The 27,976-nt window shown below is 46.3% G+C and overlaps 1 protein-coding gene across 8 annotated transcripts in view; it reads right to left on the bottom strand.

The window, feature by feature from the left end:
* RELCH (RAB11 binding and LisH domain, coiled-coil and HEAT repeat containing) overlaps positions 1-27,976 on the bottom strand; it is an 853,871-nt gene that overhangs the window by 134,450 nt on the left and 691,445 nt on the right. For 6 of the 8 annotated variants that reach the window (XM_086965401.1, XM_086965403.1, XM_086965400.1 and 3 more), the window contains 2 exons: positions 27,472-27,554; positions 26,608-26,671 (listed from right to left, as the gene is read on the bottom strand). In XM_086965401.1, coding sequence (XP_086821527.1) covers positions 26,608-26,671; positions 27,472-27,554 — 147 coding nt within the window. Of the gene's footprint in view, positions 1-26,607; positions 26,672-26,851; positions 26,935-27,471; positions 27,555-27,976 lie in introns of all 8 variants that reach the window. The other 2 variants (XM_086965404.1, XM_086965399.1) reach the window with 1 other exon arrangement.

Here is a 27,976-nt window from a genome sequence, read left to right on the forward strand (position 1 = left end):
TATATGCCACAATATGGCGGCTGGATGACACCTTACAACTATGGAATGCAACAAATGCCACAATTGGGAAACGAACAACAACCTGGACAACAAACCCAACAGCAACAACAACCGCCTTTTTTAGGCAGGGGCCGAAATCAACCCAGAGGAAAAAAGAAAACCTTAGCCTGGCAAGATCAACAAAGAAACGTACTGACAAGGAGCATGTCATCTGCCCAACCGAGTACGAGCAAGAACAACACTCATTAATAGTCAATCTTGCCAATGTCGAATTGACGGAAGACCAGAAGAAAGTCCTGAATAAAGGATTAGGATTCGTCCCTACGCCTCCAATGGATAGCTTCAAACTTAAGTGTGAATTGGCAGAATTCTGCCGCGTCCTGAAACTAAAAGCATTTTTTGCTGACAAATCTACTTTACCATCAGAAGGAGACACCAATTTAAAAAGAAAATCCACCTTCAACCCTCCAGCAGGAAGCATTCCACCTGAGATCCATACTTTCGAACAAGCACTATTAAAAGGCGTAGATGCCATGACAGAAAAGAAGAAGATTCCTTTCCAGAATCTTAGCAACAAAGAACGCCAAGCACTCAAAACTTTGGAGTCCAATGAGGACGTAGTAATCAAACCCGCCGATAAGGGGGGAGGAATTGTCATCCTGAGTAAAGAAGGTTACAATTCACAATGCCTTACCCTCCTATCAGATACCAAATTCTACAGGAAGATTACTGAAGATCCTACTGAAAGACTCAAGAACACCATTTCTATGATGATCCATGAGGCAGAAACTAATGGGTGGATAACAGGAAAAGAAGCAGACTGTATTTGAAGCAGAACGCAGCAAGGGAATCTACTTGGGGAGGAAGTGGGAGCACATGGAAAGGGTACACAGATGGGGGGGGAAAGGTAATGAGGTGCACGCACAGGCATTGGGAAGAGAAATATATATATATATATTTTTCTAAAAAAAAAAAAAAAAGAATTTGAAATGCGCTGACACTTTCATTATGCTTTTAGTCTAATGTAAGTTAGGGCTATCATTGCTGCATTTATTGAAAGATGAGAGACAATTGGTTAAAGAGTATGTCTATTCTATAGAGAAAGTGATATATTTTACTTACATTAATTGTTGTTTTGTTGATCTTTCCAGTTACCCCTGACGAAGGGCCCACGGAGGCCCGAAATGCATTGGGTTTTTAAATAAAACTGCTTTTTACGAAATTTGCACTTTTACGTATTCTTGATTGAAGAGGCACGGATGGCCCATTGGGAGTATGAGAAAAACAGAAAATAAGCATTTCTTTGCAAGTGGATGAAACGTGAGAAAATGTAAAAATGAATTTCGAAGAAAAAGTGATGAAAATAAGTGTATTTTTGCACTAAAAAAACAGTTAAAGACAAAAGTGGAATAATTCTGCAACAAGCAGCAGCTACAGTGCAGTGGTTTGGGGCACTACCTAGTGCCCTAGTATTTGGAAGGTTTATATGTAAGCCACTTTGAGGATCAACATGTACTCAATGAATGCAATCCGTACTCTTCCAGTATTTTATACTGGAAGAGATACATCGATGATATTCTTCTCATATGGGATATCAAACATGACTTGAAATTGTTCATCAATTGGCTTAATGAACGTGACCCTTGGCTAAAATTTACATACACGGCCAATAGCTCGACCATAGACTTTTTGGATCTTACCATCTTTGCTGAAAACAATAGTTTAAAAACAAGGACATACACAAAACCTACTGCTAAAAATAGCTTACTTTCTTACAAAAGCTATCACCCAAAACCCTTGAGAGACAACCTGCCATATAGTCAGTTTTTAAGAATCAAAGGAAATTGCACAAAAACTGAAGATTACAAGACACAAGCATTAGAACTCAGCATGAAACTTAAACTGAGAGACTATACACCAGCCACTATTCGTAAATGCATGAAACGTGCTAATAACCAACCCAGGGAATGTCTTTTACAAACTCACCCTAAAGACCCTACACCAGACCTGGTCACATGCGTGACAACATTTTGCCCCACGACATATGAAGTCCAAAAACTGGTGAATAAGAACTGGAAAATTCTCAATACCGGGAAATTTGATTGGCCTAAACCCTGGTTCGCAAACAGAAGAACTAAAAATTTGCGAGACACTCTGGTACATACTCGTCCCAGAAGTATACAACTACAAGAGATAACCAGAGACATCACAATGTCACCTGTAAGTGGACATTACCCCTGCGGTAATTGTACAGCCTGTAAATATACCACTACCTCGAAACAGCTACAACTCTCAGAGACTCTTCTATGAACTCAAAGACAACATACCAACTGTAACTCCTCTCACGTCATATACATGGCAAGCTGTCCCTGTCAAAAAATCTATATAGGGATGACCTGCAGAAAGGTTAAGACAAGAATAGGAGAACATAGAAGTAATATCAGGCTGAAGTAGACAACCACAAAACTTTGTGCACACTTCATAGAGGCTGGACATTCCTGTGAGGACATACGATGGACAGTGATAGAAATGCTCACAGAAAAGACCCAAAATGCTGAAAAAAGCTCTACGAAAAAGAACAGAGATGGGTGGACCGCTTGAAAACTCATATTTGGGGACTGAACGACAATGTACCCTGGCATCAATTTGCAGTACATTAGCTACCACACAATACATTGAACTGATACTGATAATCCCACCCACCTACTTCCAGTATATCTAGGACACCATGTAGAGCATGATAACGATACTTCCAGAACATTACTTTTGAATCCTACACTATCAGAATGACCTTACTTCATTCATTCTCTCAAAGCGATACATTAAGTGTACCTTACAAAGGCTTTACTCTCAGAATAGTTTCACCTCCATTCTGACTGCTTTTTACATATCATAACGGTTTAAAACTGTCCGCTTTGATTAACCGTTAGTAATGGTATTTCTTTAATTAATTCACACTCTCATGACGAGTGCCCATTTACAGTTGTACTTTCCAAACAAAATTACACTCTCATGACAACCGTTCTCAATAAAGTTGTATCTTTCAAAATTAACAGATCACCTGATTGCCTACAAAAACGCGTGTCTGACGTCTACTCCGAGTCATGGGGCAGAGTCCGCACAGGCGGAGATATCGCTCATACACGCGGGTAATGGCGGCGGACGAACTGTGTTAAGTACATTCTACTAAACACCTGTAAGATTCCCTTGTAACATTCTTTTGCCCCTTTTTCAGCTCTGTGGTCCCCTGACGAAGTCTTCGACTTGACGTCAATGGGTAAGATTATTTCAGTGAACCCGCCACTATTACGAACTTAGCATTTCCATCTGCACTCCATAGCTAGACTTTTTTGAGCAACGCGCCCATTTAACCATACAGGCGCCCACTTGTTCAGACCTTATGGAGCTACTTTCTAACTTTACCGCTACAATACTCTGCGTTATGTCAGATCCTTAGGCTCATGGGTCTCCGCATACGCAGACCTCGTTTTATGTCCCTAGCCCCTAACGGTAACTTTCCTCCGACCTCAGGGAGCTACTTACTAACTTTACCGATACAATACCCTGCGTCATGTTAGTTCCTTAGGCTCAGGGGTCTCCATAATACCCCGCTATAATACCGCGAGCTAATTACTAACTTTACCGCTATAATACCCTGCGTTATGTTAGTTCCTTAGGCTCAGGGGTCTCCGCATACGCAGACCTTGTTACACGTTCCTAAGCCCGTAACGGTAACTTTCCGTTTTTAACTTTCCACCACTTGTGTGAACCGAGTTCTTTTGAGACAGATACCCACACTCAAAATAGAGTGTACACATTTGTTTATTGTTGACAACTTATTTCTAATTGCTTTCACCTTTACCTTTTTCCTCTGCCCAACACGGTCCTCCTCCATTATTGAACAGTCTGTAAATACAGAGACCCAGATGATTATACTACTGCTAACTCTGGAGCCCCCTAGTACACTATGATATATTATCCTCGTGTATTATATACCTGTCTGTTTCTCTTGTTCAGGTTAAAAGAGAATGAGTGGTCAATGAATACCCTATAAATAATCTACCCATTCAAACTACACGAATTGTGTAAGTAATGATTCTATGTTTGTTTGTCTGTGAGTCCTGATGAAAGCCCCATAGACTCCGTTGAGCCAGAGGGGGCTGAAACATGTCGACAATTTTATGAAAGTTACACTTCTAGATCCAGTTACACGATCTAGTACAAGTACTGATTTAGTTTTTAAATATTAGATCTTCACCACCCATTAAAGTTTTTAGGTGTTGATCTATTTTTTACCATTTTTTCTTTTTACTTTTTCACACACCCTATCCTAACGGGGGCGTATTTTTCATCTCTGGACACTCCAATCTAGACCAGAGGAGCCTCTGGATGAGGCAGGCACCCAGCACACTCTATGGTATCCAATGATAACTGAATAATGTTAGGTAGATGCACAGCCTGTGGTTTGTTGAAAGGGTAAACACACTTATATAAAATATTGTGGGTTGAGGTTTACAGGTGCTCCGCCAGGTGACTCCGAGGGCCCAACGGGGTCTTACTAAATGATGAAACGTGAGGCTAGAAGTATCTCTAGTCGCATCCCTTAGCAGGCACACATATTGTTGTCTTTAGTGAGAACAAGAAAGACTTCCATTCAAGGTTAGATTTGAATTCTGTTATATTTCTTGTAAAGTATATATTCAGTTTCTTCAATTTTGTAAACATTATTCTTTCATAGTGTCAAATCCCTGATGAAGGGCATAGGAAAATGCCCGAAATGCATTGGATGTATACCATAGACATTGCTTGAACTAAGAAATTGTTAACAAAGTCCTTGAAAATGTACAAATGAACCTTTTACAAAATTGAAGAAACTGAATATATACTTTACAAGAAATATAACAGAATTCAAATCTAACCTTGAATGGAAGTCTTTCTTGTTCTCACTAAAGACAACAATATGTGTGCCTGCTAAGGGATGCGACTAGAGATACTTCTAGCCTCACGTTTCATCATCCAATGATAACTGCCATAACTACAATGTAGGGGCGGATGAAAGATATATACCGCATTACCAACGAACATTGAGTTTTTGAGGATACCATAGTCATTCTATCCAATGGTTTAGAATTGTAACCAGTGTCCATTTCCTCTCACTTGATTACTTTCATACCTACCCGGGGAAATAAATGGACATTCATTCCTCCTCCCTACCCTCTTGATTTTTGAATATTGATGAGTATCCCCTGGAAGAGAACATCAGTACTCCTCTACGCAGACGACGCAGTGTTGCTGTTGAGGACAGCAAATGGGCCACAACTCTTAATAGAAAATTGATAAATACATGTCTGATAAAAATCTTAAGTTAAACCTCAGTAAAACCTTTGTCATGACATGTGGCAATAACAAATCGAAGAAGAAAACACATCATGTGGGAGGAACTGAGATAGGTAGAGTCCCAACCTTCTGTTATTTGGGTTTACCCTTTAACAGAAAAGGTACTTGGGATACACATATTAAAGCATGTGAATTAACATTTTTAAGAATCATTGAGAGCATTTTTAGATTCTCAGCTAAGTTAGGGAATAAGCCTATTAGGGAAATTCTTACTCTATATTAAAGAAAATACATTCCTAAAGAGTGTTGGCAGTTCCAAAATCAACAGCAAATGTTATAATGCATAAAGAGTTGTCTGTACCATACCTAAGTGATCTTATTAATTTAATGGGGCTCACATTCGGGAGAGGGCTTTGGGTGAAAGAAGAAACTAAAACTGACGAAGGACTTAATAAGAGACTGTTGGTCTTTGGACAAAGGAAGGAAAATTCAGTGGATAGAGCCTATTCTCAACCTGCTAGCATACTGTAAGATAGAATTTGATAAGGCGAAGCCAGAGTTAATTCAAAACGTTAGCAAATGTGATTTAAAGTTGAGATATGCCACTGAAAAGGAACATGATAGAATGGGAAATATAAGTCACAAACAAAGTGTTACTAACTATTGCGAAATCCCCTCCACACTCGGCACCCAAATATATCTGTCTCTTGTAAGTAAGACTCAACACAGATTTTATTTAACCAGACTTCGACTTGGTACACTGCATTATATAGTAGCGTTTCCAAGTAGGGAAAAGTGGTCTTACAAATTCCCTAACTGCCCATGCAATGGAAAAACTCCACAGACTACTTTGCATTACTTATTGTTCTGCAATTTCTATACTGAGATCAGGAAAAAAAATGTAAAACCATTATTCCTGACTAATAGACTATCAGTACAAATACGCTTTCTTCTATCTATGCAAACTTGAAAATGTAAAAACTGTGTATTCTGTAATCTCTTTTATACAAGGGGGAATTAAGATTAGAAATGAACTGTCTTGTCTAGATGCCTTACTATATTAAGATTTTAATGATTGAATTTAATATTTTAAAAATGTATATAATACACTGCTCTGTTTATGTGGAATTTTAAGAATGCGTATTTTTAACTTGATTATGAGAAATAAATTAATTTTTGACATATTTAACACTGTATAGGTGTGAGTCCTGGGGTCACCAGCTCTCAAGGGGGTAGCATGGCGCGAGTAGCAAGGCAGCCAGGGACTTGTGTGTAAATCAGCTACTTAACGCACACATCCAATGTAAGACACAGTGGCGCAATAATGGAGACCACACCAGTAGTTGTATTGGAAAGAATCAAAATCTTTTATATAGGCTTTCAAATAGAGTGTTGCATTATTAACTCTTCAGAATTTCATTGAGACATTTCATGAATCGCATTCCGGTTACATTTCCCATAAATGGGTAAACATTTCATTACAATCATAACCAGCTCATCTAGCAGTGAAACACTAGTTGTCACTAGCTGTCGTATCTACCTTTCTGACAGGCAACGGGGTAACTGTAGTAACCTGGAGGATCCTACAAGAAGCGACTAATTATTATTATTAAATATCACATCAAACCTCTCATGGATGCTTTTCCCTCAAGGTATAAAACATATGGGCAAGTACTTATCAGTCCAACAAGGAACTCCAAAGAACACAACCTTTAGTTATTTGTGACAAGCTTTTCTTCTTGTGAATTCCGGTTGGCTTGCAACCTAGATCAGATCATTCAGAATACTAAGGAAGCCCACCTCTGCAAGAAAATTCAGTACATTGAAGTGAATCTCCCTCTCATTTCAGGCTTGTACATACGGTGCACCATGAACATTTCAGCTTGTAAATATGGTACACTAGAAACATTTCAGGCTTGTAAATATGGTAGAGGAGAACGTGTTTAACCCTCCAACCTTCAAACTCAGGAGGCTCATTCAGAAAGGGGCCAACGGGGCCCAGTCTCAGTCCACCCCAGGGGAGGGGCGACCTTGGGCCACACTCGGCCTACCGCCCTCCTCCCCGGGGGTTACCTGGTACCTTCAGCCCTCCGGGGCCCTTGCGTCGGCTGAAGTCGGCGGGAGAAGCTTCCGCCGGCTGGGGGGACCTCTCGCCGCCTGGCGCGGTGCTCAGGGGATGCAGGCACCAGCGCTGGGGCAAGGCGGTTCCGTGATGCGGGGCAAACGGGAGGGGGCTCTCAGGCTCCACGGCCCCCCTCCGCGACGTTCCCGGGCTTCCCCGATTGAAACAGAGACACGGGGACGGCAGCCAATTGCTGCGCGGCTCAGGCGGGGGCGCGGCTGATGTCGCGGCTCGCGTCCCCCGTCACATGATGAGGGAAGGCTGGCTTCAGGCCTAGCGCGGCCTGGTGAACTCGGTGCAGCGGTGAGTTAGCCTGGGAAATTAGCGCTTCTGGCCACAGCACAATGACAGCGGGCAGCGCTTTCACAGGGTCAATTACTTCGCAGCAATTCACAGAGTCAATTACTTCACAGCGCTTTACAGGGGCAATTACTTCACAGCGCTTCGCAGGGGCAATTACTTCACAGCGCTTGGCAGGGTCAATTACTTCACAGCGCTTCACAGAGTCAAGTACTTCACAGCGCTTGGCAGAGTCAATTACTTCACAGCGCTTCACAGAGTCAAGTACTTCACAGCGCTTGGCAGAGTCAATTACTTCACAGTGCTTGACAAGGGCAATTACTTCACAGCGCTTGACAAGGGCAATTACTTCACAGCGCTTGGCAGAGTCAATAACTTCACAGGGCTTGACAGTGGCAATTACTTCACAGCGCTTGACAAGGGCAATTAGTTCACAGCGCTTGACAAGGGCAATTAGTTCACAGCGCTTGACAAGGGCAATTACTTCACAGCGCTTGACAGTGGCAATTACTCTACAGCGCTTGGCAGAGTCAATTACTTCACAGCGCTTGACAGGGTCAATTACTTCACAGTGCTTCGCCCACAGTACGGTCAGGGACATACAGGATGGCCCAATTGTAGGCAGGGGATGCGCAGGGCAGCACAGTCCAGTACCTGGTGCCAGAAAGCAGTCTTCTTGGCGCTTGGATGGCTCTGCGCCCTTGGTTGCTCGTTTCTTTTTTTTCTTTTTTTGGAAACCTTTATTGTGCACAAACAGCAGACAAATACGGGCCTACAACCACCCGGCCGGCCACAAAACTGTGAGCACTTTTGCAAGCAATACGGTACATCGGCAGCGAGGCAACATTAATAAACAAACGTATAGTGTTACACTGGACCATGCTATACCACCGATATACAGGAGTGAGGTTAATTTGAAGGTTTATAAAATCACATATACAGGAATTAAGTCCAGGAGAGCCATAGTCCAGTCCATCACATTACAGAAGTATTAGGCAACGTTCAACAGGCGAGGTTCTGGAAGCATAGAAAGTCGCAATCAAAATGGCGGCATCGCAGAGGTAACTAACAGGAGAGGTAAGCAAACACTACGCCGAGATCAAACACGAACCCACCCAGATTTAAGCCAAACTATAGCCCCAAGGACAAAAAGAACAAGAAAGATAAAAGAAGAAAGAAACAAGGCCCATAGAAACGAAGAAGAATTACACATATATAACCCCCCACCCTACACGCATGCAGAGGCTACGGCCTAACCCCCCCCTTGCAGTGTGTCTGTCGCCCATTAGAGTGCCCGAAATATAGAGACAAGAGACAAGGAAGAAGAAGAAGGGAAAAAGAGAAACAAAGAGAAAAGGAGAAACAAGAGGAGAAAAATAAGGCCCATAGAAACAAAAAGTGAACAAATGAGGACCCCCCACCCTACACGCATGCAGAGGCTATGGCCTACCCCCGCCAGCAGTGTGTCTGTCGCCCCAGAAAGACCCGAAATATAGAAGTAAGTAAAAGGGGAGAAGAGAAGAACACCATAAAGGAGAAGAAGAAAAAGAAATACCAATCACATAAGACCGGGGGAGGGCCATAAGAACATATCGAAAGCAATCGCACAGATTATTCCGGCCGCCCTTACCCCAGCCCCACTGCCAATACAGTTCAAATTTGCAAAGTCCCCGGCAAAGTCCCCGGCAGTCCATCAGCACCCCAGCCATACGAGGGAGAGTTCCAAGTTGAAAGAGGGTACCCGCATCCCTGCCCCTCACGGTAAAACGCAACAGCTGAGCCCAACTGGATAAGCAACATCAGCACAGTGATACCCAAAAGCCCCGGACATGTATTACTCAGGCCATCCGTACCTCGTCCCCACAACCAATACTATACCAACGTGACACAGTCCCGGCAGTCCATCAGCATCCCAGCAGTACAGTTAGAACAGTCCTGACTAGGTGAGGGGCTATCTCAACCCTGACCCCGTCGACACGGAGTAGCGACACAGTCCAACTGCGCAACAAGCGGCCCGGAGACGGTGAGGGAGCAGAGGGACCACATCAGGACGAAGAGGCGGTCAGTAGAATACATCCAGCGCATATGCAGGTGGTCCGCAGTGTTAGGGGGAACAACCATTTTCAGCCAAGGCACCGCAGGGCCCAGTACACAAGCGAGTAGCAGCCGGTTTCGGAGAAGGGGACGGGTCACGGCAATGGTCCACACAGAAGCCCCGGGGTATATTTCGCGGTGATGGTCCTCCGGGCATAACGTGGATCCAGAAGCGGTGGACTTCCGTGAAAGCGTCACCGCCGGCACCGCAGCCATATGGGGGTCCGACAACCCCAGGGCACCGATAGCCATCAGGGCGGAGGCACCACAAAGGCCAGAGACAGAATATGGCGCAGCATCCGGCTTCAGATGGCATCCTTGGTAGGGCAACGAAGGTACCGTCAGCACCGCGTCCAACCGAGCCCCCAAGTCACAGGCTACCTCAGATATGGCAGCTTTCAAGGTGTGTAGGGCTCCCAAAACATCACTGAGCTGTAATGGCCTCGCAGGGAGAGAGGACGCACCTGGATCCTGTACCCAGGGCAACTCGATGTGGAGCTGCCCCGGCAATCTGACTCCGTTACTCCCTGCAGGCGACTGGGCGTCCCGCCAACGTTCAGACTGGCAGAGCGAGTCCAGGGAGAGTAGGGCAGCCCCATCCATTCTTCCCAGTGTCGAGGCGGCGTGGGCAAAGGGTGGCGTCCGCTATTGCAGTCCAGGATCAACGAACGCGGAAGACGAAGAACAATCGGGAAGATGGCGCCCGCCTCCACTCTCGGGGACACAATGTAGCTGTAGAGCCGCTCCCGAGCCAGAGAGATACAATGTTGCGCCTCCCTGCTAGAATGTCCACAGCCCAGGGAGCAGGCGAGGCGGGAGGCGGAGGGTGTGGGACAGCTGCTCCTCCGTGTAGTTGACCCCGTAGTGCTGGCAATGGCCGCCGTCGTCGCACGGGGGGGTCGGACGCCAACACAGGACAAAGACCCGGGCACCACCGGGATGCAGGAGAGGAGGGTGAGGGCGTTTCGGCGCTCCGCCTGCCGGGATCAACCCGAGGAGCACACCGGCGTGATCAGCGCCACCTCCCGATTCCGCTGCAAGCAAGCAGTACAAGAGACAGGAGCAGGGTGAGGCGGAAATCGGGAGAGTGGCGAGATGGTCAGCGGAGCTGAGGAGTCAGGCGGCCATCTTGCTCGCGCGCCAGGCTCCTCCCCCGGTTGCTCGTTTCTTGAAGTTACTGGGGGTGGGGTGATGAGTTGAAGGCCTGAAGAATTTCTCTTCAGTCACTGCAGATGGTCTCTGGGGTTCCCTACCACTGGGCCAGATCAGGGGGGCTAGCTTAGGACACCTCACCCAGCTTAAGAGGCAGCACCTAAATCCTGTCACTCCCAGTAGCATAGGTTCCTCACTAGGCCCTCCCGCCTAAACTCCTGTGTGGGTTCCCCAGGTCAGTGATGCCCCAACTGACTAGAAGGTTTCCCTCCTTTTCCTTATATAGTGTCAGTTGGCAGTTGGCAGTGGCAGTTGGTGCCTCCCCTATTCTGGAAGGTTCCAGGAGCTTCCCTCATTTTAGCTATGGGCAGGCTGGCAGGCTGGTATGGCAACATTGTTTAAGGGTTCCAGCCAGCTCCTGGCTACTAGAGTGCGCCTAATCAGACCATGTCGAGGGAAGTCAAGCACCTGCATCTAGCATGGGTTTTAATATAACCCAGGGCATTTTAACCTCACAGGGTCTATACAATTACAATACAAGGGGGGACATCCTAACTTAGGGGAAGCAAAAAGCGAAAAATTTCAGTGAAAAGGGCCAAGTCCAACAATAGGTTTGAAATACTTTTTCTTATTTTAAATATTTAGTGTATTTCTCTGACGCTTTTATGGCTGTAAAATTACTCCGAATAAAGCTGACTTGACTTGAAATGGGTAACATAGGTGACCCGTAGACGACACAAGATGATCCCAGAGGCCAACAGAACATTCCACTATATACAGTTATTGAGCATTAGGTGGTGGTGGTAATAAACATACATAAAATATTATCCTTCCGACAACAAGAGGTATGCAGTGATATGAGTTTTGCATAGGTGACTCGTCGTCTGCCTAGAATCAAGTCTTAGGGCGTGAATTTGTTAATTAGGAGTATTTTTACTTTTTCTTTGAAGGTGGTAAATGACGAGATTTCACGTACCCCTGGAGGTAAGGAGTTCCAGATCTTTGGAGCCATCCCTGAGAACGCTCTGCAACCAGTTCTCTTTTTATTAAAGGATTGTCATTTCAGATGTAAAGAACTCATGTTTCATAATTGTCTGCATCCTCCTGATCGTTCTAGCTTTAGAACTAAGTAACAGGGTGTATTGTTATGGAGTGCTTTATGGGTCATGCAGGCAACCTTTAGGTGTATTATTGCCTCGTATGGCAGCCAGTTCAGAGCTCTCAAGATCGGAGAAATGTGGCAATTTCTTTTAGATCTGGATACCAATCTAGCCGCAGCATTAAGTGATGCCCTCAGAGGGGCTAGCTTGTATTTGGTGAGACCGCAGAGGGTGGTGCTTCTATAGCCTAATCTTGGTAGCACTAGGGCTTGCACTGCCATTGTTAGGTTGGCCTGAGGGAGGAAGGGTTTGAGTTTTATTAATATACTCATTTGGTGATTAGCTCCCTTGGTGGCATTAGTGATGTGCGTCTTCATGTTCAAATGTTTGTCTAAGGTGACTCCCGGGTATTTCGCAGAGTCGATGATGAGGGGAGCACAATCAAAGGAGGTTAGGTGTTTCAGCCATAGGTCTATCTTAGGTGTGTGATTGGGTGGGGAGATGAGAATGAATTCTGTTTCTTTGGTGTTAAGCATGAGATGGTTGTTAGTGAGCCAGTTTTGTGTGTTCTGTTGAATAGTGTTGAGGGAAATTAAGTCTTCTGGGGTGGAGATTTTCAGATACAGTTGGGTGTCGTCCGCACACAGGTGATATGGAATATTTGATGATTTCAATGCTTTAACCAGGGGTTCCATTAGTAGGTTAAAGAGGATGGGTGATAGGGCAGAGTCCTTTAGAACGCCTAGTGTGACCACGGAGGGTGAGAGAGAGAGTTCTTCATCTTGAATCTTTGTGTTCTGTTATTTAGGAAGGATGAGAACCATTGTAATACCGTGCCTGAGAGGCCCATCCTTCCTTCCAATAAGGACAAAAGGTTGTCGTGCTTCACTGTATCGAAGGCGGAGGACAAGTCAAGCAGTACCATTAGGCATGATTCGTTGTGGTCAAGCATTTTTAGTACATCATCCATTATGTGGGGGAGTGCAGATTCTGTGCTGTGACCTTGACGGAAGCCAGATTAGCGATTGTCTAGGAGGTTGAAATTCTCAATATGATTGCAAAATTGTATTAGTACACATTTCTCCAACAGTTTCGCCAAGGTGGGGATGTTGGATATAGGGCAGTAGTTGTTGAGATAAGATGAGGTGGCGTCGGATTTCTTTAGTATAGGTGTAACCTGCCCTATTTTAAGACAGTCCGGTATGGAGCCTTGTTCTCAGCGAGGCATTTACAATTTTTGTCCATAGTGGTAGGATATTAGTTTTTATCATTTTGAATAAGGCAGGAGGAAGGGGGTCACAGAAGTGTTTGTAGGGGTTGATTGCTAGAAGAGTGTTATCGATTGTTTGTTCAGGGATTGGCAAAAAGGTATGCCAGGAGGCATTGTTTTTTGTGACTTCCCCTGGAGTGCTAAAATGGACTTGAGCTGTAAGTAACAATTTGCATCCTGGGCCACATGGTGTGGGAGGGCCTTCTTAGATTGGATGTCGAGCTCGATGCCCTTTGTCTTATCACGGAAGAAGTTGGCAAGCTCCTCGCAGGTAGGTGTCGCCGGGTCATTAAGTTCCAGGGAGTTAGTTGTGTTGCATGCTTGTTGCTTTACGATTTCTAAACTTTTTTGGGGCGGTTGATTGCTTGGTTCAGCTGGGTTCTGAAAAAGTCTGCCTTGGCCTTTAGAACCTTCCTGTTGTAGGAGTTCCTTAACATTCTAAGGTGATCTAGGTGATCAGTGGTGGGTGCTGATTTCCATAGTCGCTGAGCAACTCTTAGCTTGCGTCGCTCAGAGTTTAGTGTCTCATTGAACCATGGTTTGGAAATTTTTGAGGAAACCTTTTTTTCCTGGAGGGGTGCTGTAGAGTCTAGGATTTTGAGCATAGGAGAATTGTAAAAGGCTGTGAGATAATTGACATCAGCAATGTCAGTTGTGGGGGTCAGGGGGGAGTTGCATCAGTTTACCAGGGTGATTGGGTTGTTTTTTTGTAAGTTCCTATTCCATTGCTTTGTTTTTGAGGGTTGGCCTCTTTTTTTATGGAGCAATGTTCATTTGTTGATTCATATAAAAATCAGGACTATATGAATATATATAAAAAGGACATATCTCCTAATCTGTATGACCTAGAAAATCTATTACTTCATGCCTGACCTCTCTTGTCCTGGCTGGCTGGCTGGCTGGTAGAACATGGCGAGTACAATGTTTGTCACATTCTTAGCAATTTTTTTTCCACCAAACAAGGTTTTTCCCTCCACTCTTGTGTCCTCACCACAGGGGAATCAGACATGCATGGTTTTCTTATGGGCTTGAGACGCTGACTGGTGAAAACCTGGTTGCTGTGGGTTCTGGAAATTTGAGAAGAAACTGCATGCAAAAAGGCGGTTTAGGGTAGCTATTTGGTTGCAGGCATCAAGCCTGGAAGTTTGGCAAAATAACACAACTATATATTCTTAACATATGCACCTCTTTCGCTGGGCAGCAGACCTCCCTCACCCTCAATAGCTGTCTGTGACAACTCGCTGAGTCAGACTTTTGTAAGGTTTTAATATTTTTTCCCCAAAACTTGACCAGATTGGATACACAGATTTTTCTCAGCACTGCTCATGTGCGTCAGCAGGGGGAATTACGTAGCGAAGTGTCAGTTTCTTACCACCACGGAACTGAAGGAGTAGCTATATGAACAAGTTACTTACCTTCAGTAATGATATATCTGTAGACATAGATTAGTTATAGATTCCTTACCTGTAGAATTACCCCCAGGCGTAAGCCGGGCTTGCTTGAATCTAGTGGCAAACTGAGCAAGGGACTCACGTCTGAGCATACCATGCCAACTTATGGCGAACAAAGCAAAACCAAGGAAAAAGATGGACGGAGCGTTGACAATACAAGCACTCACCCCCAGTCAACTGATCTGGGTTTAATCCATCACCATTCTTTAGCTCACTTTGCCACTGGATTCAAGCAAGCCTGGCTGAAGACGTCTGAAGTGCCAGAAACCGGTCCTGGGAAGCTTGTTTCCGGTCCAGGGAAGGCATGGCTTGGCAGTTCGGGCTGGACTGTTTCCATGAGGCACAGGGTCAGACTGATTTGCATATGGCCATTTCTGAACTGGGGTGGCAGAGTGGGCTAAAGAACGGTGATGGATTAAACCCAGATCAGTTGAATGGGGGTGAGTGCTTGTATTGTCAAGGCTCCGTCCATCATTTCCTTTGTTTTTTTTAGTTGATGCCCTCGGTCTGGGAGGATCATAATAACTTTGTCGCTTGCTAGCGACTCCAGGGGTTTCATTTTTGTGATGATAACAGTATCATCTTCTGGACATGGAAGAAAGATGCCAGCACTTACCATTGGAAACATATATAAACCCAAAACAGCCAAAAGAAGAATATAGCTTTTGGAGACTTTTTTAAATTACTTGAAGGCCTAAGACAGAAGCACCTTGCAGAAATGTGGGTCTTGGCCGGCAACTTCAATATGTTCCTCCTCGAAACTCCAGAACTATCCACTTGGCAACAGGAAGAGGATAATGTGAGGGGCATTCCATAGATCGTTCTGGGACCATTGAATAAAGATAAGGCTGGGAAGAAAAGTGCCTCCTCTTTTAATGTATTTGACTTTAAAACACTAAATTGAAGAGGGGCTAAGGATCAACCAACCTCCTGCACATATGCAATGAGCTCCTTTGATCCCCCAATGGATATCTGGATTTCTACCCAGCACTTCATGTGGGCAAGTAACTTTGAAGTCCTCCATACATTGACAAGCATGCAAGGCTATCCTGTACTCTACACATGGACACACCCAGATTGTTAGAACTGCAAACAATTGTTACAGATGAGGGCACTTGAGAGCTGCTAAGAATTAGGTGGTCAACAACTTCCTTACTTACAGCCTGGGCAGAGCGGAGAGAATTCCTACAACTTCAGACAAGGAATTCTCTACCCTAATTTGCAAATTGGCCAGATTCCCTTAAAAGGCTAACTGACAGGTTCATTAGCAAGGCTCAAAAGACAGGAAGCACTCAAACCCACATGGGATCCTGCAACCCTTAGCTGAAAGCTCTTAAGCGAGAATTAATCAAACTGCAGAGGTCAGCATATAGAATCACCAACACTTCCTCACAAGTGGCTGAAATCCAAAAGGCTAGGAAGCCGTATAGATCCAAAGCCTGGGAAATCTCTCGGGCCAACATAGAATTGGCATGGATTGACCTGCATAGGACCTTGAAAATTAAAAATCCTGCAAAGGTTTGGAACCTTGTCAAGACGAGATAAAGTCAAAATACTCAAAAAACCATCTAACTTCTGGCTCATCGTCCTCCTTGATGGGGAAGGCAAACGCTTTGCAAAAACCTTAATCAACAAGTTTGAGAAATGCACCAACACTAAGGCCCTAAGACCGGGCTTTAGGCACGGGCACGGCACAGAAGATAATCTGATCATCTTCTCTTCTTTGGTCAAAGCTGCTAACATCAAACAGGCCCCCCACTCTATGTCATATCGATTTATTTTAAAACTGCCTTCAATAAAGAGGACAGAGGGAGACTTAGGCAGAAGTTGTCAAACTGGAGTATCATGGAAAAGCTTTTAAGAGCCATTACAATTCTATAAACAGGAACCGGAGTAAAGGCCAACATTTTGTCTAAAAGAGACTCAAACCCATAAATTCTGGACCACTTTAGGAGTAAAACAAGATTGCACTCTTGATTCACTGTTGTTCAATCTTAACCTGACGGACATGAACAAAGCTCTAACGTCTGCACGTGCTTTTCCACCTAAATTTGTCAGCTCCACATATAGTGCCTTCAGCATTCTGGTGAGACTTTACTATTCGATCACACCGCGGTATGGCTGAAGCGATCTGTGGTGGCCCTCGGCTAGTATTGTTTGGAAAATAAACTAGAAGTTAATTATGCAAAAAGAAAAAATCATTGCTTGTGGAGTCCGAAACAAACGCGCTGCCAAATCCAATTTTTCGATGGACAATGTGGTTCTGGAACGAGTGACACGCCTTAAATATCAGGGCATTTACTTTAACCAGCATTGTTTCCATGTCACACATCTGTCCAGTCTAAAGGAATCTGCTCTGTCAATAACAATGAGCTTTAAAAAACAGCCCCCCTAAGATGAGCCGTCCTGATGCACAAGTTACTTACCTTCGGTAACGATATATCTGTAAGAAACAGTAGTTAGTATTAGATTCCTTACCTTAGAATATCCCCAGGCGTCAGACTGGATCCGGAAACTTTTGCGTAGCAGTACCCTTGCGCTTCGGTAGGTGCCGTCTGCGGCTCTGCGTCCGTCGTCGGTGGCGCCGTGATGACGTCGCCGGAGTACTTAGACGCGGCCCCCGCGCGCTGACGTCAGTTCTTATACACAGCTTTTCCGCTCCAGAAACGCAGAGCCATGATAAAAACCAACACTGGTGCCATGAAACTAGGGCCCTGAAAGGGGATGACCTTAACCCTAGATATCGGTTCGCAGAACGGGGAGGATGGGTGGGGCGGTAAGGAATCTAATCCTAAATACTGTTTCTTACAGATATATCGTTACCGAAGGTAAGTAACTTGTGCATCTGAAAGAAACAGGTTAGTATTAGATTTCTTACCTTAGAATAGATACTCCAGCAATACCAACCCCGGTGGTGGGTCTGCGAACCAATAATCACACCAGAAAGTCCTGGAGGACGGAACGGCCAAAGAAGCCATCCCTGCGGATTCGGCTGTCCAGGCAGTAGTGTCTTGCGAACGTGTGCAGCGAAAAAAGGTTCGTAGCTGCCTGACAGATGTCCTGCAAGGGGACTCCCCGGCCCAGGGCAGTAGTAGCCGCCGTGGCCCGAGTGGAATGGGCCCTCAGCCCAACAGGAAGCTCCTTCTTAGCCAAAGAGTAGCATGCCTTGATGCACAACACGACCCATCGAGAGATGGTCCGTTTGTGCATATCCCGTCCCTTCTTAGCGCCCACGTAACCAACAAAGAGTTAGTCATCCACCCGGAACTGGCATGTGCGATCCAGATAGTATGAGAGCGCACGTTTTGGGTCCAGACGGTGGAGCCACTCTTCCTCTTTAGAGGGATGCGAAGGCGGAAAGAAGGTGGGCAACCTTGTCCGGGTGGACAGAAAGGAAAGGAGGCTTGGAGGAAAGAGCCTGGAGCTCACTCACTCTCCTGGCAGAGGTGATGGCAACCAGGAAAGCAGTCTTAAGCGTAAGAAGACGGAGAGGACAGTTATGAAGCGGCTCAAAAGAAGCGCACATCAGGTAAGTCAGAACTAGGTTCAAGTCCCACTGGGCCATCACTAAGGGAACAGGGGGAACATATGAGTGATGCCCTTCAAGAACCTATTTACAATTGGGGACTTGAACAAAGAAGACTGATCAGGTAGCCTTAAGAAGGCGGAAAGGGCAGAAACATAGCCATTGATAGTGCCCAGAGCAGAGCCCTGCTGGGCTAGAGAAAGAAGGAAGAGGAGAACCTCAGAAAGGGGGGCAGAGAGTGGATCCACAGCCTTTGCTGTGCACCATGCCACAAATCTGTTCCACCTGCGGGGGTATACAGACTGAGTGAAGGGACGCCTGGCTGCCAGAATCACATTACAAACTTCAGGAGGCAAGTCAAATGGCCTCAACTGTCGCCGCAGAATCTCCAAGCATGGAGGTGGAGACTGGACAGGTTCGGGTGGAGGACCGTCCCCTGCTGCTGCGGCAGAAGGTCCTCCTGAAGAGGCAGACGAATCGGGGGATCGACAGACATGCTGAGTAGCTCGGGATACCAGTATCTTCGTGCCCAGTCCGGAGCCACAAGGAGGACTTGGGCCAGGTCGCGTCTGATCTTCTTCAGCACTCTGGGCAGAAGTGGTATAGGCGGAAAGGCGTACAATAGACCGCAGCTCCACTCGCGACGAAAAGCGTCTCCGAGCGAGTGCCGCCTTGGAAATTCCAATGCGCAGAACTGATGACATTGCACGTTCTCTTCTGTGGCGAATAGATCTAACCAAGGCTCTCCCCACTGCTGAAAGAGGTCTTGCGCCACGTCCGAGTTCAGACGCCATTCGAGATCCATCACGCACCGACGGCTGAGTTTGTCCGCCTTGGCGTTCAGAGAACCTGCCAGGTGTTGAACTACCAGGATCACGCCCTGATGTTCCAGCCACTGCCAGAGGCGCAGTGCCTCCTGGTATAGGGTCCACGACCCCACCCCGCCCTGTTTGTTGCAGTACTACATGGCGATGGTGTTGTCCGTGAACACCTGCACTACACTCCCCCGGACAGAGGGGAGGAATGCCTTCAGTGCAATTCGGATCGCCCGCCGCTCCAGAAGGTTGATGTGGAGCCGGGACTCTGCCGGAGACCAGAGGCCCCTGATCTCCGCCTCTCCCATGTGGCCCCCCGAGCCCTGGAGGGACGCGTCTGTCACAACTACGTGCTCCGGTTGGGGTAGGGAGAGGGATCTGCTGCTGACCCAATTACGGTCCGTGAGCCACCACTGCAACTGTCTTGCAGTGCCCTCCGAGATCAAGACCTGGTCGGACAAGTTGCCCTGATGCTGGGCCCACTGAAACTTCAGGTCCCACTGCAGAGCCCACATCCGCCACCTGGCGTGATGCACCAGAAGGATGCGGGAGGCCATCAGCCCCAGAAGCCGCAGCGTCAAACTGACCGAGACTCGGGATAACGGCTGAAAGATCGGAATCAGAGCCTGAATATCCTGAACCCGCTGTTCGGGAGGATAAACCCGAAACTGCGCTGAGTCTAGAACCGCTCCGATGAAGAGGAGCTTCTGAGAGGGACAAAGGTGTGACTTTGGCACATTGATGGAGAACCCTAGCAGGTGCAGGAGGTCGGCCGTAGTCTGGAGGTGGCTGACGACTGTCTGGGGTGAGCCCGCCTTCAACAACCAGTCGTCAAGGTAGGGGAAGACTGAAACCCCTAACCTGTGCAGATGAGCTGCGACCACCGCCATCACTTTCGTGAACACCCGTGGGGGGCTGGTAAGGCCGAAGGGGAGCACGGTAAACTGAAAGTGCTCGTGGCCTACCGTGAAATGCAGGCAACGCCGGTGGGCTGGCAGGACGGGGATATGAAAATAAGCGTCCTGCAAGTCCAACGCTACCATCCAGTCTTCCGGGTCCAGGGCACCTAAGACCTGAGCCAGTGTCCGCATCTTGAACTTCTCCTTCCGGAGGAAGCCGTTGACGTTCCGCAGGTCTAAGATAGAGCGTAGGCCCCCTTTGCCCTTCTTGGGAACCAGAAAGTAGTGGGAGTAACAACCACACCCTACTTCTGGCCCAGGAACGCGCTCTATGGCCCCCTTGGCCAAGAGGGACGAAACTTTCTCTTGCAGAAGTTGCAAGTGATCCTCCGACACACGGTGGTACTGCGGTGGCATGGCTGGAGGGGTCGCCTCGAAGGGGAGGGAGTAGCCCCTTCGGACGATTTGCAGCACCCACCTGTCCGATGTGACAGTGCACCAGTGGAGGAGGTGATGGCGAACCCTGCCCCCCACTGGCGTCACATGGGCCTGAAAACTCGGACTAGGAGGGTTTCGAGGCGGATGCTGCAGGGGCAGGTGTGGACTGACCTCACCGTTGTTCCCGACCACTGTCACAGCGGTTACCACGTCTGCCACTGCGCTGGATATTAGTCTGCGGGCCGTGGCTGGCAGGACGTGTGGGGGCACCCCTTCCTTGGCCACGAAAGGAGCGAAAGGCAACAGTCTGCTGGAGCGGGGCCGAGAGGCCCAAGGACTTGGCCGTATACCTGGAGTCCATAAAGCGCTCAAGCGCACTGTCTGCCTTGTCACCAAAGAGGCGACGGCCATCAAACGGCATGTCCATAAGGGTGTTTTGGACATCAGCCGAAAAGTTGGCGGACCTCAGCCAGGCGTGGCGACGAATCGCCACCGTCGTTGCCATCGCTCTGCCCAGCGAGTCCGTGGTATCCAGCCCACACCGGATGGAATACTGTGCCGCATCTCGACCCTTCACAAGGGCTTGGGTGAGTTTAGTCCGGATCCCTCCGGACATTGTGGCAGCACGTCCGCAACCGTGTCCCACAGAGAGTGGGTGTAACGGCCCAAGAGGCACGCGGTGTTGACTGACCGCAACCCCAAACTAATTGAGGAGAACATCTTTTTACCATACTATTCATACCTCTTGGATTCCCGATCGGGGGGAGCCTTCGGGAATGCGGTCTGGGAGTTAGAGGCCTGGATGACCAGGCTCTCGGGGTGGGGTGGGTGGACAGGAAGCAAGGGTGGCCCGGAGCCGGGCGGTGGCGCCTGGCCACGTTCCTATCTACAGGCGAACCTGTAGCGGGCTTGGACCTAGTGCCCAGAAGAACGTCTGATAGGGCCTCATTAAACGGCAGCAGAGGCTCAGCCGAGCTTGCCTGCGGTTTAAGGACCTCAGTGAGGAGGTTAGTCCTCACGGCCGCGACGGGGAGCACAAGGCCCAAGGCCTTGGCAGCCCGCGTCAGCACCACTCTATAGGCAGCCCCCTCCTCTGTAGCCATGGTAGGAGGGGAGACAAAACCAGTGTCTGGGGAGGTATCCAGACCACTAGCCTCCCCTAGCTCACCTGCCCAGTCCTGAGAAGACTGGCACTCATGTGCCAGAGGGTCCCCCGACCCCTCCCAATCCTCCTCGCCACCCATCTCCTGATATCCAGGGTCAAAGGAAGGGGCCGGGTCGTAGAAGTAAAAATCTCCTAGCGGCGTCAAATACAGCGCAGACGCCGAACCCGAATAGAGGGTAGGACTGGGGTCGATGTCGTTCTGGGACAGCGCCAGAGGCGACACCCTGGGGGCCGGCGTCGGCGAGGTCGTAAGGACGACTGGCGACGACCCGAACTCTTGGCCGTGTCGTGCGAGCGAGCGTCTTACCTGAGGACTTTGAGCCCAAAGACTGATGACGACTCCCGGAACTGTGGTGAATCCGGCCCCGCGACCGGTCCCTCGACCTCCTTCCGGGCCGGTACCTCGAGCGGTGCGGGGCTGACTGCCGGAGCTCGAGTCGCTTGCAGGACCGCTCCCGTCTAGCTTTGGACATCAGGGTCCGGCAGTCGGAGCAGGACTTGTCGTCGTGGTTGGGGCCCAGACAGTGAAGGCAACGGCGATGGGGGTCGGTAACCGACATCATTCGGCAACAATCGACGCAGGGTTTGAACCCGGGCATCCCTACCGGCACTGTTCGAGTTGATAGACTTCTAAAAATGATCAAAAAGGATTGAAAAAGTTAGTCAAAAATTGACTATGGGTACTACTTTTTCCGGATCGGCGATTGCTGGCGCGAAAAAAAAAAAAGAACTGACGTCAGCGCGCAAGGACGGCATCTAAGTACTCCGGCAATGTCATCACGGCGCCAACGACGCCGACGACGGACGTGGAGCCTCAGACGATGCCTACCGACGCGCAAGGGTACTGCTATGCAAAAGTTTCCGGATCCAGTCTGACGCCTGGGGATATTCTAAGGTAAGGGATCTAATACGAACCTGTACTTTCAGATTTAACTTGCATCTGTAAAGTAATCAATGCTAAGTTCATGCCAACGCTCACATATGGCTAATTGATTTTTAAAGATCACATCTCTTCCTGGCTGGACAAAATGCCAACAAGATGTTATAGACATCTAATCAATCTTATGGACGTGGCACAATCTTCACAGATACGGCTGGAATTTTTTCTCTATAAACAATCGAATATGTTGAAAGCCCAGTTTTTAGGATTCTATATGAAACTGACAGCTGCACCCCCTGGGTCCCTGAAAAAAATCATAGGGCAAGGTAAACAAGACAAAAAATGAATGTGAGAACCCTACAGAGGGAGGCAATGGAAGCTTTTGATGGGTCGAATATCACACATTTAACCCCTAAGCTTACTGCAAAATTGTTGGTTAAAAAGGTGATGATGAAATCTGGAATTAAGGACAAACAAGAGAGATCTCAAAAAACCCAAACCAGTGTATGTGAAACTCTGTATCGGGATCCAGGGAAAGCATCTTATCTAGACAGCCCCATGAAATTGGCATTTAAAAAGATCCTTTGGGACGGAGATGTGTTTAATTCCCCTTAAAGAATACAAGTTTTGTCACTTAACAAGATCAAGGGGAACAACTGCTCCCTAAGTAATTACAGAAAGGAAAGTCAGACCCACATAATATGCGTGTGCTCAGCCCTAAAGAATTTAAGATCCCAATGGCTAAAAACTTTATTTCGCAAACTCAGCATAAGACAATGCAACACGCCCATCACCGAGTGCCTGAGTGGTGTGGATGTGCAGCTTGCACGAAGGTGTGTACAATTCCTCAGTGAAGCACTGAAGCTACTGAATCTTCCGCCAGAGAGCCATTAAGCTGGGGAACTTTTAGACCCTTCTTTTTAACCTTGATGTTTCTACATCTCTGGCAAGTGGTCGAGGCCACAATGAGTCTACCTGTGGTCCATGCAGACCCATTCTAGTTGAACCTCTGTTTGCTCTCTGGCTCTTCACCTCCCAAAAATTCAGAGTGTCACTAAAAAGGAATTTGCCACGATGCTGCAGCAGCACTTTATTTAATTTAAATAGTAACAGTGATGCCCGGTAGATTTTATTGCACCTGTCACTTTCCTAAGTTCAATCGACTTCCATTTGTCCGTCTTGTATCTCAAAAGAATATGATCAGCAGAGCACAGCCACAATGAATTTTGCCAAGCTGGTTTCTGTGGCACTTTACTCAATGGAAGGTCAAAATTGCACTTTAGTTATTGGATGCGCTTCAGAGACACCTGCCACTTCTTATTGCACGACGCACTTTACCAACAACAATTGAGTCATTGACCATTTGTCTTCTTCAGAAGCCTTGAGCATACAAGTCATTTGCTGGACAAAGAAGACTTCCTTTGGTTCCGAAGGCCGACCAAAACTCTTGTATAGAGGTTTAGTTGCTGTCCCCACCTCATTTCACTGTATTTCCCAAATGCATGATGGTTACTTCTAAGGATAACATCGAATCTGTTAGAGCTCCAGACGATGTTTTTAACCTTTTTTTAAATCACTGGCCCATTGTAGGTCATTTCACCTGACCTTCAATTGACTTCAATACAGTACCCAGACCCCATCACCCATGGGCTAGAAGTGTGCCCTAACCATTTTGTAGTGTAACATTGCACCCTGCACTTTAGAGGCTCATGCTTGTAATTGAGTTCATTTTGTTGCAGTACGTTTGGCTGGTTGATCATGGCTGGTATAGGACACTAAATGTAGGCACTGAATAAGGTATATATATATTTTTTATATTGTGTTGTTTTAAATAACTCAAAGCAAACACAAGGAGATGAGGGACGGAGCACTGCAACCTTTCAAACACTCACCCCAAGTCACAGATCTAGGATGAATCCATCGTTGTACTTAAGCTCAATTCGCCACCTCATTTCAGACTCAGCCGTATGCAAATCAGTCTTGACCCTGTGCCTCATGGCAACAGTCTAGACCGAACTGCCAAGCCAGGTCTTCCCTGAACAGAAAACAATCATTCTGGGACCGGTTTCGGGGTAACACTCCTCATCAGCCAAGCTAGTATGAATCCAGTGGCAAAGTGAGCAAGGGACCCACGTCCGGGCATACCCTGCCAACTTAGGGCGAACAAAGCAAACTCAAGGAAATGATGAACGGAGGAGTGCGGAAACTTTTCAGACACTCCCCCCAGTCACAGGTAACTCGAAACAATAAAATGTATCAATCTATCTGCTGGGGAACAAGCCAAAGAAAGAAGGAAAAGAAGAGCACTTGCCAAGGAACTCAACAAATGGGTTGCTAGTGCAGGGAAATGTATCAGCTTTGCAAGAAAGTTGAAACGAGGACCAAAATGTCCACGGCTGCCGCTCAAGGGCCTTTCAAACTTACAGTATTGTTTTCTGTTTTAAGAAACGATTAAAGTGGGCTTTTCAGTACATTAGTGAGTAGATTTAATCTTTCGTAGTTTTTTTATAACAAAACAATTCTTGCCACCTAAAGGAATGTTTGTGAATAAATCCTTTCAACAAAAAGAAAATGAATGTAATCTAATGAAGTTTGCTTCTTTCTAATGTTAATTTTCATACGAGATACCATGATGAAGAAGTAGGTGGTGTGACCAAGAGCCCTTTGGTGTTCACTAGGAAACAGTGTTTATAATTTCTTTAACGCACTTGCCGACAAAGTTTGTTGATGACTGGCCAAAGAGCAATGCAACGGAGTCAGGAGTCAATATAGAAAGGCTGCTTTATTGCTGGCTGCCAAGAACATAAATACTCATCAGGGGAAATCGGAACAAGGGCAGTGTCTGTGAGGGTTAGAGACGGGCATTGCTTGGCAGGAACCATGGGAAGCACCAGTAAGAAAGTCGTCAAGTTCCTTCACACAATGAAACAAGTTACTTACCTTCAGTAAACCTCTTTCTAGTGGATACTTTAACAGCCGATTCCTGATCTTAGAATATGCTCCAAGTCCCAGACTTTATCTGGAGAATTTAGTACATGTGATCCCAAATGCCAATAAATGGCTACATACTGCCCCGAAAGTGATATGTTAGAGCGCCACTCCTGAGAACAGATGTCAGTCCCTTTCTTTCTGTGCCAACTGATTGGGATCAGGTGCTCCACTTCCACATGTGTCTGATGATTCCAGAACTTGTACATAGTGTGCAGGGAAACTATGCCCACACAAATAAAAGACAGGATTGAAGCTGTGCCATGACTGAAACAGAAGTCAATCCGGACCATGGCTTTGGTGCCAGGGTTCCAGATCTAAATCTAAGTTGTGTGAGAAATGTGCCTTAACACAGCCAAAGATGATACAAGAGCAGGAAGTAAGGTTCAACATCGCCAGACAAAAGAAGTTGTTGTAGTCTTCGCATGGATTCTGTTCCAAGTCCTGCGACAGTTACACTTCCAGCCCGAAATCTTCAGGTAAGTCTAAGTACCACTTAAGAAAGCGAAGCAAGATTTGACCCAGCCCTCGTCTCTGGCTCCAAAGAGAAGATGAAGGAAATCAACATGCCAGCCACACTCCATTCAAGGTCCCCGGATTCTGCAGGTTGGGGGATAATAGAAGGCCAGGAATCTGCATTTAGAAGCATCCTTCAGAAGGGTATTTTGACAGTGGTTGAGATGAATAACACACCTCTCTCAACAGAGGAGGGAATGTAGAGCAAGCAATGTGTCAAGCACAGCGTCACTGGTGAGGAGCAAAGGCTGGTGTGTGATCTTAGAACGGGGGTACAGTCATTAGGCACTGAGTAAAGTGGAAAGGCATAGACATTCTGTTGTCTAGCTCACTTCCCACTTAAAGCTGTTGGTTATTTACTGGGAGTAGGGGTATACATTTCCAGTGAGTTCAAGACTATTCATATTTATTCACCATAATTACACTGAAATACCTTCAGCCTAAATTTCTTTATCAATTATCAGAAGTGCTCAGTAGGAAAAATTAGGCAAATCAGAAATTAGAAACTAGTCTCAAATCAAGTGTCTGTACCAGGATATTTGAATAACCCTTACCTCTCGCTGAGTAACCGTTTCCATGATGGTACCAAATGCTGGTATTGTGGCTATTCTTACTGAGCTAGTAGAAGATAAATGAAAGGTAACATTAAGCAAATGAAAATGCAACCAACATGAAATCATATATTTTAAATTAATATATATAATTTCAACTATATGAATGCAATACATTATTTAACAGTAAATAAAGAGAAAAAAAATAACTCGAAGACAGGTTAAAGTCGCAGTCGGAGAAACTCACAATTCAGGATCACTGGACAAGGTAACAAGGGCCGGTGCAACACGCTTGTCAATTAATGCTTCACGTATGCCTCGAAGGGTCAGCTGTAATCAGTCAACATGCAATAAAAAATGGTTTGGTAAAAAATGATTGATACCTGGTTTTCTGTGACTGAGGATGGGCAGACGACGTTCACTGGCTTTGCAAGATGTATACATTCACACACAATACAGCATAATGAATTGCTTAGGCTCTTTTGTCCACGTTCAAGCACTTGTAGCTAATTATCAGCTTTTTAAGTTAGCTGCACAACTCCTTGACTTGTGAGAAATACATCAGCTTGTGAGAAATACTTCAACAGTCAATCCACAGCCAGCAATATTTGTTTATCTGGTTGGATAATTCTTGATCAGAATTTCCCCAAGTGAGTTTCATATTTAGGTACCTTACAAAAAAGAATCGAAATTTCCGTCAGATAATGTGGAAATTCTTTTTTAAGCATATTGGCCTCTGCATGTGCACTAGAATGATTATTCATATCCAGTGCAAAATCAAATAAAAATATGATGCGGAAGGAAACTGAGGGGTATTTCTCACTAGACATGGGGATGTCAGATGTAAAAGGCAGAGGCAAAACTTACATTTCAGGGTCACTGGAGAGAGTAATGAGAGCAGGAACAACCCTCTGGGCTACCAGGGTTTCATTCACCCCCTTCACCAACAGCTGATAGAGTTGGTTGGAGCAGGCAAGAGTAGCATCGCCGAGTGGTGCACGTAAAAGTATGCGCACAGTGTTGTGGCAAGTAGAGCAGCACAACGAAGATAGAGAGCGAGGGCAGAGGAGCATCAAATGGGGGAAAAAAACACAAAAGCAAACCACCATTAGAAGCTACAGTAAGAAAATACATATCTGCTAATGCTCTAAACAGGTTTAGCAAAGTGTGAAAAAGCTCAGCAGTGTTCACATGGCACTTTTTAAGCAAACAGTTCCCAGCAATCTATATTCCTCAAATCAAGTAGAAATTAAATGTAGAAACTATAAACACTGTGCTTTAAAACTACCACTGAACAATAGTGGGCTGTAGTAAGACCAAAAGAGCTTAGCAGTTCAAGCAATCGCATCTTGATGACAAAAGTCAGAATCAT

The sequence above is a fragment of the Lissotriton vulgaris genome, chromosome 4_1, assembly GCF_964263255.1.
Source record: "Lissotriton vulgaris chromosome 4_1, aLisVul1.2, whole genome shotgun sequence".
Taxonomy (NCBI): domain Eukaryota; kingdom Metazoa; phylum Chordata; class Amphibia; order Caudata; family Salamandridae; genus Lissotriton; species Lissotriton vulgaris.